Source organism: Macaca thibetana, chromosome 1, assembly GCF_024542745.1.
Source record: "Macaca thibetana thibetana isolate TM-01 chromosome 1, ASM2454274v1, whole genome shotgun sequence".
In the NCBI taxonomy this organism is placed as follows: Eukaryota; Metazoa; Chordata; class Mammalia; order Primates; family Cercopithecidae; genus Macaca; species Macaca thibetana.
Window position 1 is genome coordinate 188,918,999 of NC_065578.1, and position 14,419 is coordinate 188,933,417.

Consider the following 14,419-nt stretch of genomic DNA (forward strand, 5'->3'; position numbering starts at 1 on the left):
GGGAGGTGGAGGTTGTAGTGAACTGAGATTGCACCACTGCACTCCAGCCTGGGCAACAAGAGTAAAACTCCATCTCAAAAACATAAAAATAAAAAAAAGATCAAGTTATTTGCAACAACATGGATTGGACTGGAGATCATTATGTTAAGTGAAATAAGCCAGGCACAGAAAGACAAACATTGTATGCTATCACTTATTGGTTAGATCTAAAAATCAAAACAATTGAAGTCATGGACACAGAGAGTAGACGGATGATGATACGGTTAGGCTCTGCATCCCCCACCCAAATCTCATCTTGAATTGTAATCCCCAGTTGTTGAGGGATAGACCTGGTGGGAGGTGACTGAATCATGGGAAACTGAATCAGTTTCCCCCATACTATTCTCATGATAGTGAGTAAATTCTCATGAGATCTGATGGTTTTATAAGAGGGCTCTTCCCTTTTCTCTCTCTCTCTCTCTCGCCACCTTGTGAAGAAAGTACCTGCTTCCCCTTCTGCCATGATTGTAAATTTCCTGAGGCCTCCCCAGCCATGCAAAACTGTGAATCAATTAAACTTCCTTTGTTTATAAATTACCCAATTTTGGGTAGTACCCTTACAGCAGTGTGAGAACAGACTAATACAGATGGCTACCAGAGGCTAGGAATAGTAGCGATGGATTGGGAGGGGAAGGTGGGGATGGTTAATAGGTACAAAAAAAATTGAAAGAATGAGTAAGATCTAGTATTTGACAGCACAACAGGATGATTAGAGTCAATAATAACTTAATTGTACAATTCAAAATAACTTAAAAAGTATAACTGGATTGTTTATAACTCAAAGGATAAATGCTTGAGAGAATAAATACTCCATTCTCCATGATGTGCTTATTTCACACTGCATGCCTTTACCAAAACACCTCATGTACCCCACAAATATATATACCTACTATGTGTCCACAAAAATTAAAATTAAAAAAAATTTAAAGAAACAAAGAAGGTGATTATATAATAAAAGGTCAATTCAGCAAGAAACTATGATAATTGTAAATATATGCACTCAACATCAAAGTACCTATATATAAAGCAGATATTAATAGATCTGAAGAGACACATTCTGCAATACAAAAATAGTAAGAGATTTCAACAACCCACTTTCAGCAGTGGACAGATCATCCAGACAGAATTATCAATAAAGGAACATCAGACTTAAAGTATACTCTAGGCTAAATAATATATGAGACATTCCATCTAACAACTGCACAATATACATTCTCCTCAACTGTATATGAAACATTCTCTAGAACAGATCATATGTTAGGCCACAAAACAAGTCTTAACAAATTTAAGAAGACTGAAATAGAATCAAGTATCTTTTTCAACCACAATAGTATAAAACTATAAATTAATAACAGAAAAAACTTTGGAAAATTCACAAATAATGGAAATTAAACAACATGCTCCTGAACACCAAGGAGACATTTCAACTGATACAACAGAAATACAAAGAATCATAAAATACTGTTATAGTTAATTATATTCAGTTAAACAACCTAAAAGACATGAATAATTCCTTGACACATACAACATACCAAGATTAAATTATCAAGAAATAGAAAATCTGACCCAACCAATAATGAGTAATAACACTGAATCAATAATAAACAGTCTCCCATCAAAAAAAGAAAGCCCAGGACCTGATGGCTCCATTGCTGAATTCTACCAAAGACTGAAAGATGAATTAATACCAACTGTTCTCAAACTTTTCCAAAAAATTCAAGAGAACAGAGTAATTCCAATCTCATTTTGTGAGGCCAGCATTACACTAATACCAAAGCCAGACACAGACAAGGACACTACAAAAACGGAAAACTACAGGCCAATATTTCTGAAGAACACAGATGCAAAAACCCTCAGCAGAACACTAGAAAACCAAACTCAACAGCACATTAAAAAGATTATTCATCGTGATCAAGTGGGATTCATCCAGGAGATGCAAGTATGAGTTAACATATGCAAATGTGTAAATGTAATGCATCACATGAACAGTATGAAGGACAAAAATCACATGATAATTTCAACTGATACGGAAGAAACGTTTGACATTATTCAACATCCTTTCACGGGAAAAACTCTCAACACATTAAGTATAGAAGGGATATACCTCAATAAAATAAGGCCATATATGACAAACCCACAGTTAACATTATACTCAATGGGGAAAGGTTAAAACTTTTCCTCTAAGATTCAGAACAAGACAAGGATGCCTACTCTTGCCGCTACTATTCAAAATAGTACTGAGCCCTGACCAAAGCAATTAGGAAGAGAAAGAAATAAAAGGCATACAAACTGGAGAAGAAATCAAATTGTCCTGGTTTGCAGATGACATGATCTTATTTATAGCAAACCCTAAAGACTCCATAAAAAAACTGTTAGCATTAATACATAAATTCAGTAAAGTTGCAGGATACAAAAATCAGTAGCATTCCTACAGAGTAACAGCAAACTATCTGAAAACTAATTTTTTAAATCCCATTTACAATAGCTACAAAAGATAAATACTTAGAAATAAATTTAACTCATGAGGTGAAAGATCTCTCCACTGAAAACTATAAAACATCGATGACAGAAATTTAAGATACAAGTAAATGGAGTGATATACTGTGTACATGAATTGGAAGAATTAATATGTTTAAAATGTCTATACTACTCAAAGCAATCTACAGATCACAACGCAATCCCTAACAAAATTCCAAAGACATTCTTCATAGTAATAGAAAAAAAAAAAATCCTAAATTTTCATACAGAGCCAAAAGGATCCCAAATAGGTGAAGCAATCTTGAGCAAAAAGAACAAAGCTGGAAGCATTACACTATCTGACTTCAAAATCTACTGCAATGCTAAAGTAACCAAAACAACATGAGATCAGCATGAAAAATAGGCATATAGACCAATGGGATAAAGAGAACAGAAATAATTCCATGTGTTTAGAGCCAACTGACATTCAACAAAGGTGCCAAGACCATACAATGGGGAAAGAACAGTCTCTTCAAATTAATGGTTTTGGAAAAACTGGATATCCACAACATGCAGAAGAATGAAATTAGAGATTAGACTTTTATCTCACACCACCATACATAAAAATAAACTAAAAATGGATTAAAGACTTAAACTACTAGAAAAAAACAAAGGGGACCAGCTCCATGACACTGGTTTGGGCAATGGTTTTTTGGATACAACCCCAAAAGCATAAGCAACAAAAGCAAAAATAGATAAATGGGATTACATCAAACTAAAAAACATGTGCAAAACAAAAGAAACAATCAACAGTATGAAAGGGCAACCTACAGAATGGGAGAAAATATTTACAAATCACATATCTTATAACAGATATGCAATATATGTATATGTGTATATATGTATAGATATGTATATTGTCTGTATACATATATACATACATACATACATATATACACATATATATGTGAAATTCACACAACTCAATAGCAAAAAAAAAAAAAATTTCTCTAAAGGGACAGGGGACCTAAAAGACATTTCTCAAAGGAAGACATGCAAATGACTAACAGGTGTATGTAAAGGTACTCAACATCACTAATCATAAGGGAAATGGAAATCACAACCACAATGAGATATCATCTCACACCTGTTAAAATGGCTATTATCAAAAAGCAAAAATAAGTGTTCCCAAGGATGTGGAGAAAAGGGAACCCTTGAACACTATTGGTAGAAATACAAATTGGTACAGCCATTATGAAAAACAGTATGGTGGTTCCTCAAAAAATTAAAAATAGAACTACCATATAATCTAGCAATCCTACTACTGCATATATATCCAAAGGAAATGAAACCAGTATGTCAAAGAGACAGATGCACTCCCATGTGCACTGCAGCATTATTCACAATAGCCCAAATATGGAATCAACCAGTGTCCATTGAAAGATAAATGGATAAACAAAATGTGCTTTATCTAAATAATTATTATTCAGTCATAAAAAGGAATGAAATACTGGCACCTGCTACATCACGTATCAATGTAGATGAAACAAAATGCTCAAAAAACATTATGCTAAGTGAAAGAAGCCAGACACAAAAAGTCACATTTTGTATGATTCCATTTATATGAATTATGCAAAATAGGTAAAGCCACAGAGATAGAAAGCAGATTAGTGGCTGCCGGGGGAAGGGAAAGGGGAGAACAGGGAGTGACTGCTTAATGGGTATAATATTTCCTCTTGGATGACGAAAATGTTTAAGAACTAGATAGAGGTGATGATTGCCCAAAATTGTGAATGTACTAAAATGCCACTGAATTGTCCATGTTTAAATAGTTAATTTCATGTTATGTGAATTTTACCTTAGTTTTAAAAGTGAATTGTTTTTATGTTTTAATCAACTGGCTAACTTGACAGAATAATGCCATAGTTACAAGTACAAATCTTAAAGTCAGATAGCCTGGACTGAGATCTCAGCTTTGCCACTTTGAACTGAGTGAGCTTAGCAAGTGATTATGCTCTCTCTGTCTCAGTGTCTCATCTTTAAAACCAAGTTAATAAGAGTATTCACAGGACTGTAAGACTCAAATAAGGTAACATATTTGTAATACCTGGAATGTTCTTAGAATATAGTAAGCACTAAATAAATAATAGCTAAAAATAATTATGTTTATGGCAATCAAAGAAAAAAATAGTTTCATACAGAAGAAAGACTGAGAATTCTAAGATGCTTTTTTCAACGGTAATAAAAATCAAGAAATTTACTATTAATAAACCATACCCTAGAAGCACATGATACAAGGTCTTAAAGTAAACATCTGTCATTTAGTTCTAGTTTCTTTAAAAAGAGTATTGAGCACAGAGCCAAATGATGTGTGCCTTTTGTGAGGTCAGTTATCTCTCAGCAGCAACCAAGTAGCAAATAGAGCAGATACCCCACTATTTCCAAAAAAAGTAGTGGTAAGGGGTGCAGCAACAACAAAAAACAAGAACTGAATAATGTCAAATGAGAAATAGGACATGACGTAACAAACATAAAAATTCTAAAATCACATGAGATCATTTGAAACTTCTCATTAGACACTTCAAAAATAATTGAGACCAGGTGCAGTGGCTCATGCCTGTAATTCCAGAACTTTGGGAGGCTGAGGTGGGCAGATTACTTGAGGTCAGGAGTTCAGGACAAGCCTGGCCAACACGGCGAAACCCTGTCTCTACTAAAAATACAAAAAAATTAGCCAAGCGTGGTGGCGCACACCTGTATCCAGTTACTCAGGAGGCTGAGGCAGGGGAATTGTTTGAACCCGGGAGGCAGAGGTTGCAGTGAGCCAAGGTTTTCCACTGCACTCCAACCTGGGTGACAGGGGAGACTTCATCTCAAAAAAATACAAAATAAAAATAATTGAAATAAAATAGAAAACAACAACAGCCAAGTGATGCTGTCAAATTTAAATAGTTGCATAAGTGGCACTGGGGACTATGCAACTTAGGAACCAAATGAACCAAATTCTTTTCTGCATCTTGTAGAATCTAGCCTAAGAGTAACAGAGGTTAGGAATAACCTCCACTTCTCCCCGCAACACACACACCTCCTTTGAAGATTGTAAGTAAAGCAGCTATACAGACAGAAGAAACTGAGTAAGTCCAACTTCTTACCCTCTTCTGCTTCATCATCCTGGGGTGACATTGGACCCCCTCCACTAGTAGGAGTGACTGGTTCCTCCTTGTCAGACTCTCGCTGTAGACTCACCACCTCATATATTGCATCTCCAGCATTGGTATGGCCTTTTCCCTCAGACTGAGAAAAATATAACAGTAAGTATTAGAAATTTGAAGGAAACATTGGCAGATAGTATTGAAAGATATTATTTTAAATAGTTCATTCAAAAGAGCTGCAATGAAGAATGGCATGTTGTGTTTGATCTCCAGCATGTCTGAGATTCTGAAAACTTTTAAGGTGCATTGTCCTTCACAGGATATTCTAAATTTATGTTCCTCTAGTATTATTTTTAACTAATACAATGAAACCTACTCATTATTTTTGGAGAGCTCAATTTCTTTTCATCAGAAAAACCTGAGACACCACAGGTTCTAGGACAGACAGATAAGCAAGTGATGCTAGACTCTTAACTGGGTACGTTACACAAAACTAAAGTATATAGTTCAAAGAATTTTTACAACTGTATACAGTTGGGCAACCACACCCATACCAATATGCCTTCCTGTATTATACCCATCCCTGATAGGTAGCCACAGATATAGTTGTTATATTTTTTGCTAAAGATATATTTGTTATATGTATAAAAATATATATGTGGGTTACATATAAAAGTATGGATTTAATTTGCTAATCAAATTATAAATTATATATATTAGCAAATCAAATCCAGTTTTATACATATACATAAAACAATTTCAAATAAATATTTATTCAAATATATTTCAAATCAAATACATACAAACCAAATTACAAATTTTATACATACATACATACATACAAAATACATCACAATCAATAGGATTTAGTTGGGGAATGCCAAGCTGGTTCAACACTGGAAAAATCAATCAGCATAATCTACTATATTAATAGACTAAAGAAGAAAGACCGTATGTTCATATCAATTAATGTCATATCAAAATAAAGGGCATTTGAGAAAATTCAGCATTCATTCATGTCAAAACTGTTCAGTAAACAAGTAATACAAGGATGCTTCCTCAACCTGATAAAGAGTATCTAAGAAAAATCTACAAGTAACACTACGTTTAAAGGTGAAAGGCTGAATAATTTCCCCCTGAGATGGAGGAAAAAGGAAGAATGTCCACTGTCACCACTCTCATTCAACAGCCCATGGAAGTCCTGTCCAGTGCATTACAGCAAGAAAAAGTATACAGATTGGAAATAAAACTGTTCTTATTTACAAACAATGTAACTATCTTTCTCAGAAGTTGACAAACGTTTTGTATAAACAATTCAACTCTGCTGTTGTAGTACAAAATTCTACAATAGTGGTAAAATATTTCATCTGCACTTAAGTTTCCTATACAAGCAGAATCTGAACTACTTTGATCTCATATAGAATCTAAATATTGCACCTAAAAACTGAGTTTCAAATAAAGTATATTTTTATTTAAAAACACTATTTGTTCCCAATATTCACATATTTTAGATAACTAAAAAATCAATCTGTATTTGTAAAGAAAATTGTCTGATTCATATTAGCATTCATTACAGCTTAGCAACATGTAAACAGGAGCTCAATAAATGTGGGTTGGCTAAGTTACATTACAAAGATTCATCACATTTATGCAAATAAACTCTAAAACCTTTTTCAATATGGCATGCCATCATCAACTATTAAATACAAAGTACAATATGCTGATATCTCTAAAAATTCTCTAAAGTTACAAGTCTCAACAGTGGCTATAAATGAGGAAACCAAATCTGAGGCTTTTTATATTTCAAACACTAATGCTTAATCCTTAGGGCAGGATTTAGGAATCTGGATTTTTTTTTTAAGGGTCACAAGTTATTCTGATGCAAAGCTGAATTGAGAACTATTGCCTACAAGACCTGTTATTTTCAGAAAGAATGTCTATATAAAACACATAACAGAATCAAATATTCTCAGTAAGCTACAGATACATAAAATCACATGAAAAAAATACATTTCCAAGCAGCTTCTGTTTACCTCTGCTGAGGTGACAGTAAAGACGCCAAAGGTAATCAGAAGCACTAAGTTAAAAAAAAAAAAAAAAAAAACAACTTTAGAAGTACTCCACAACCTTGTTAATTTTCACCTTTCTGCAATTAGAATAGTTATTAATCAGTTACTTTTGGTTATTTACTGACTGATCATACTTTGATTTAAATAAGTTGAAACCAACATGCATCTTCAAATGGGAATTTTCCTTTTATGCTTTTTAACTCTAATAGTTGATTAAAAGTTTTGTCTCCAACTAAAAGGAATGTCAAGGCACTCAAAAGTAAAGAAGAGATTTGGAGGAGAGGGCAAGAAAACATTTGATATTTTAATATCAAACCCACACCTAGCACAGATCAAAAAAGTAGCTTACTTCCTTTATTGAAAGTCAAGTCATAGAAACTTCTGAGAACAGCTAAACTCCTGTCCTGACCTGGAGCCTATCCTTTTCTTATAGGCAAGCCTCTTCCCTCCAAACTATCTCTTGTCTGAAAACAAGAAACAGTAAGTTGGCATGTGGAAAACAGATTTGTCAAGAGAAAAGTTTCTGTTCCCCCTTAACTCTTCACCTGAAGTACCATTTCATGTCTTTTTACCATTATAGCTCCTCTCAATTCATTCTAACTTTCCTTCCTCTCATTTCTTGAGACCTCTCTCTTTTCTGAATCCAAATTGTGTCCCAAACCAGACACAAAAAGCAAGTAAAGTATTTAGAAAAATGCTCAGCACACAGAAACTGCTACACAAGTGTTATTTCTTGTTATCGTTTTGTGCTGTTGACGTAACACTATGAGGCATGAGAGAGTCTAACCTATAGTACAATACACAAGTAATATTCAGGAATAATGAACCAGCAAAAGTGGCTTCGTGTCCTAGTCTAGCACTACTCTGGAAATCCTGCAAAAATAATTACTGTGGTAATAACAATAAGGATAGCAAGAATTCAATCCTAACAACAATCCCAGCTTGTCCATATCTTAGAACTTTTTCATTAGTTGTTCCTTTGAAAGGTCTTTCCCTGGATCTTTATATTGACAGTGGCAGAAGGCAGACAAATCCTAAGCAGAGAGGGGCAGGTCCCCAGTGAAACCCCACCTTCAAGCCAAAAGACAGTTTAAAGCCTGAAAGCCAAGCTACAAGTCAAATCCGCAAACCGGACTGAGAATGGCTTCCCATTTGGCACACTTTCCTCTGATTGATCCTCAGCCTTCACCTATTTTATATATACCTATCCTTCCCTAATTGACTTTTTACACTGTTGTGCCCAACTTTGAGTAGTGCTTTTGTTTTAATCTTTTTGCATACTCACAAATCAATCAGCATACACGCCCCAATCTGAGCCCATAAAAGCCCCAGACCCAGCCACAGTGGGACAGAAACCACATGACTTTGGGTAGGGGACCACCCTTGCGTCCCCTCTCTGCTGAGATCTGTTTCGTTGCTCAATTAAATTCTCCACCTTCCTCACTCTTCTATTCTCAGCGTGATCCTATTCTTCTTGGACGTGGGACAAGAACTCAGGACCCAATGAAAGCGGGTACACAGAAGGCTGTAACATTGTGGCCCTCTGCCCTCTGCTGGCAGAGGGCAGCTGCCCCACACAACGGAAAGCAGCAGTGGGGCTGAGCCAGGCCTGCAGCCACAGGCCAAAGTGGGGCAAGGGTCTGAAAGAGCTGTTAACACATCACCATCCGTTCCAGATGATGGCATGTTAACAGCTCTTTCAGCCCCTTGAGCTAATTAACATGCTGTAACACCCCCTCAGGGGCTTCGGAGTCATGGCACCCCTGCCTGGGTGCCACCACATTCCCCCATCTGGACATCAGAGACCATCACAGGAGGGGTTTGAGACACGCCTAGTCCAGCAACAAGCACCGCACAAAGCCTGCTTCTGTGCCGGCACTTGGAACAACTGGTCAGACCACATACTTGCTCGCTCACACCCCACCTCCAACCAGGGGCTGAACACACAGTCGCAATGGCCACGGGATCCGTGACAAACTGCAGGCCAGGCATGAACTGGCAGGCCAAGTGGATGGGGCATCTCCTGTGGTGAAACCAGGCCCAGCAAGGTCCAGACAGGGGCGTTATCAGCCAGAGGTCTCCGACTGGCAAAGTGACCAAGAAAAATCCTGCATCACTATGGTGAGTTCCTTCTTGTCATTCAGTTCTCAGACATTCATTCATTCATTCATTCATTCATTCATTCATTCATTGGAGATGGAGTCTCGCTCTATCGCCCAGGCTGGAGTGCAGTGGTGCCATCTTGGCTCACTGCAACCTCTTCCTCCCAGGTTCAAGCAATTCTCTGCCTCAACCTCCCGAGTAGCTGGGATTACAGGCGCCCAGCACCATGCCCAGCTAATTTTTGTATTTTTAGTAGAGATAGGGTTTCACCCACCTTGGCCTCCCAAAGTGCTAGGAATACAGGCATAAGCCACCAGGCCTGGCTTGAAGTGTTTTAAAGCTTGAACATTTCACAGCCTTCCCAAAATCAAACTTCAGTTGCAAAACCGTGTTCCTTGGCACTTTGCTTTTTTTTTTTTTTTTTTTTTTTTGAGGCAGAGTTTCGCTCTTGTTGCCCAGGCTGGAGTGCAATGGTGTAATCTCGGCTCACCACAACCTCTGCCCACCAAGTTCAAGGGATTCTCCTGCCTCAGCCTCCCAAGTAGCTGGGATTACAGGCATGCGCCACCACAACCTGCTAATTTTGTATTTTTAGTAGAGATGGGGTTTCTCCAGGTTGGCCAGGCTGGTCTCGAACTCCTGACCTCAGGCAATCCACTGGCCTTGGCCTCCCAAAGTGCTGGGATTACAGGCATGAGCCACTATTCCCAGCCACCACTTGGCTTTTCAAATACTTCAGGGGGCCCTGAAGTGTCCAGCAAACGAGAGGTAAACAGGATTATTTGACATGTTTAGGTACATGAGATTGCCAAAATGATGTTCAATCTTCTTTCGGTTATATTTTTGTGAATAATGCTAATATAAGTCCAAAAATCACATGGGATTTCTAAAATTCTAATGTCTAAGTATATGCTGTCAACCATAATTAATGTTAAGTTATCATAAACCACAGAAATAACCACACTTCTTTGTTAATTGTGTTTGTAACTGTAACTACCCTTGATATTTTGCTATTCACAGACAATTGTTGTCTTATTTTAATCCTTTTCAAAAGATGGTTTATAATAAGCCATAGAACTTTAACAGTTGCTCTCAAACACAGACTTCTGATAACTTTGGAGACTGTAACATTTTAATAAAGGAAAATGCACAGGACTCACGAAGAGCTGAAATATTCATGAATATCAAGCAAAACAAGAGTTAACTAAATGCACTGAACTCATAAAGCTGAAGAAACCTTTTTGACTTTTGCTTGGAATACTGCTGATCCATGCTTTGTTTTTCAGAGTCAAGGAAACTTATTTTGAACTATTTATGGCCTTCAGTAACTGAGTGAGGTATATTCCTATGATCAAGATTTGGAGCATGTTTGTTTCTCTCTGCCTGGTTCCGCCAGAATTTGGAAACCATCTGTGAGTCTTCTAATGGCAATGTAGTTGTTTCCATCAGTGCGGTAAGAATTCATTTTTCTTTTGCAACAGAACACAATTGGACAAAGTGGTTACTTTACTGAGGCTGAGTCAATCTCAACTTGCAGAGCCCATAAAAGCCCAGTGGGAAACTGGCCTCCTACCCTTGTCTACACAGTCCCTGTACAGAGTTCATGACCTGTGGTCAGTAAAGAATGTCATTTTCTAATAGGTCCAGAAGCTCCAAGTTTATCTTGGGACCCTAAGAGGAGAGAATCACCCAACTCACAGGTGTTTGAGGATACAAATCCATGATTGGGCTCAGCTTTAAAAGGTCTTATCTGAAATTCCTTATGGAACAAACTTCCATCAAAGTCAATCCAAAAGGCCTATATAGAAATAATTATTCTTGATGTACTTTATGCAAATAATCAGGCCAAGTATAAAAGTAATGTCTATTTTGCAAACCACTCAGTCCTATGATGATTGGTTTTTTAACAACATGAGGACTAGACAGAGAGAAATCATGTTTCAAAACTTATTTGCCATTAAATTCTAAACTCACTAGTTGTTTTTAAGTTTTTGCCTACATTTTAGACTAACCCTGCTTGTTCCCATGAACCAACCAGCAGTTTCCGGCTGCAGCTCAGAAACAACAAAAGGTATGGGTAATGTAAAAGCCTGGATCAGGTCGGGCGCGGTGGCTCCCGCCTGTAATCCCAGCACTTTGGGAGGCTGAGGCGGGAGGATCACGAGGTCAGGAAATCAAGACCACCCTGGCTAACACGGTGAAACCGCGTCTCTACTAAAAATACAAAAAATTAGCCAGGCGTGGTGGCGGGCGCCTGTAGTCCCAGCTACTCAGGAGGCTGAGGGCAGGAACCCAGGAGGCAGAGCTTGCAGTGAGCCAAGATTGCGCCACTGCACTCCAGCCTGGGCCACAGAGCCAGACTCTGTCTCAAAAAAAAAAAGTCTGGATCAATATTCTAGTTCAACAAAGTAATAAAAACCATTTTTAAAATCCAGCTAGGCACAGTGGCTTATGCCTATAATCCTACCACTTTGGGAGGCCAAGGTGAGAAGATCTCTTGAGACTAGGAATTCAAGACAAGCCTAAGCAAAATACCAAGACCATGTCCCTACAAAAATAATTTTTAAAAAAGTAGGTGGCTGTGGTAGCTCATGCCTGTTGTCCTAGCTATTTGGGAGGCTAAGGTGGGATCATCACTTGGGCCCTGGAGTTTGAAGTTACAGAGAATTAGTATTGTGCCACTGCATTCCAGGCTGGGTGACAGAGTGAGACCCTGCACCCTCTTAAAAAAAATCATAAAGCTGAAGAACACAATCACTGAATTAAAAAAATTTTTAACAGCATGCTTCAACAGCAGACTTGGCCAAGCAGAAGAATAAAAAAATCAGTGAACTCAAAGATGAGTCATTTAAAAGTAGCCAGTTAAAGAAGCAAAAACAAACAAACAAAAAAAGAGTGAAGGAAGTCTACAGGATATCTGGAACACCATCAAGCAAAACAACATAAGCATTCCAGAAATATCCAAAGGAAAAGAGACAGATAAAGAGACTGAAAAATCTATATAAAGAAATAATGGCTGACAAGATCCCAAATTTAGGAATAGAAGAGGACAGCCAAATTTATGAGACCCAAAGATTTCCAAACAGGTTGAAAAGTCTACACCAGGACATAGTATAATTAAATTGTCAAAAGTCAAAGACAGAGAATTATGAAAATGGCAGGAGAAAAGCACCTTGTCACATACAAAAGAGCCCTTGTAAGACTATAAGTGGATTCCTCAGCAGATACCTTGCAGGGCAGGAAAGACTGGAATAATACAGTCAATATATTGGAGAAAAAAAAAAAAAAAACCCTCAACCAAGAATACTACACCTGGCAAAGCTGTACAGCAGAAATGAAAGAGAGAGACTTTCCCCAACAAACAAAAACTAAAGGAGTTCATCATCACTAAGATCTGCCTTATAAGAAATGCTAAAGATCTTCAAGCTGAAATGAAAGGATACTAATTAACAATGTAAAAACATATGAATGTATAAAACTCACTGGTAAAAACAAATAGATAGTCAAAATCAGAATTCTCTAATATTCTTGTGGTGGTATGTATATCACTATCAACTTTAGTATAAAAGTTAAAAACAAACATATTAAAAATGATTATAGCTAAAATAATTTTAATGGGCACACAATATCAAAAGCTGTAACATCAATGACCTAAAACATGAGAGATGGGGGAACAAAAGTGTAGAATTTTTGTATGCAACCACAGTTGAGTTGTTACTGGCTTAAAATAGGATGTAATAATTATATTTTATGTAAGCCTCATGGTAATTATAAAGCAAAATCCTGTAGTAGATACACAAAAGATTAATAGAAAGAAATAAAAGCCTACCATCACAAAAAGTCACCAAATTATAAAGAAAGACAGCAAAAGAGAAAGAAAGGAACAAAGGAAATACAAACCATTTAAAAAATCAACAAAATGACAATAAGTCCTTACCTACCAATAATTAAAGGTAAAAGGATTATTTGATCAAAAGATATAGAGTAGGCTGGGTGCTATGGCTCACACCCGTAATCCCAGCACTTTGAGAGGCTGAGGCAGGCAGATTACTTGAGGTCAGGAGTTCAAGACCAGTCTGGCCAATACAGTGAAACCCTGTCTATAATGAAAATGCAAAAATTAGCTAGGTGTGGTGGTGTGCACCTGTAATCCCAGCTACTCATGGGGCTAAGGTAGGAGAATCACTTGAACCAAGGAGATGGAGACTGCAATGAGCCAAGGTCACGTCACCAATGCACTCCAACCTGGGCAACAGAGTAAGACTCCTTCTCAAAACAAAAACAGAAAGATATAGAGTGACTGAATGGATACAAAATTAAGATCCACGAATATGCTACCCACAAGAGACTCACTTTAGCTTTGAGAACACACAGGCTGAAAATGAAGAGATGGAAAAACATATTCCATGCAAATGGTAACCAGTAGAGAACAGGGTGGCTGTATTTATATCAGACAAACTAGACTTTAAGTCAAAAATTGTCAGAAAAGACAAAGAAGATCATTATATAATGAAAGAGGGGTCAATTCATCAAGAAGATTTAACTATTGTAAACTGTAATACATCTAACATCAAGGCACCTCATTATAAAGCAAGTATT

The 14,419-nt window shown here is 37.1% G+C and overlaps 2 protein-coding genes across 9 annotated transcripts in view; both read right to left on the reverse strand.

Annotated features, from left to right (window-relative positions):
• The window catches only part of CACYBP (calcyclin binding protein), a 753,822-nt gene that overhangs the window by 657,191 nt on the left and 82,212 nt on the right, over positions 1-14,419 (reverse strand). The gene's annotated exons all lie outside the window — the stretch shown is intronic.
• The window catches only part of RABGAP1L (RAB GTPase activating protein 1 like), a 790,617-nt gene that overhangs the window by 641,225 nt on the left and 134,973 nt on the right, over positions 1-14,419 (reverse strand). For all 8 annotated transcript variants that reach the window (XM_050767055.1, XM_050767059.1, XM_050767046.1 and 5 more), the window contains one exon: positions 5,649-5,790. In XM_050767055.1, the coding sequence (XP_050623012.1) occupies positions 5,649-5,790 (142 nt within the window). The remainder of the gene's footprint in view (positions 1-5,648; positions 5,791-14,419) is intronic.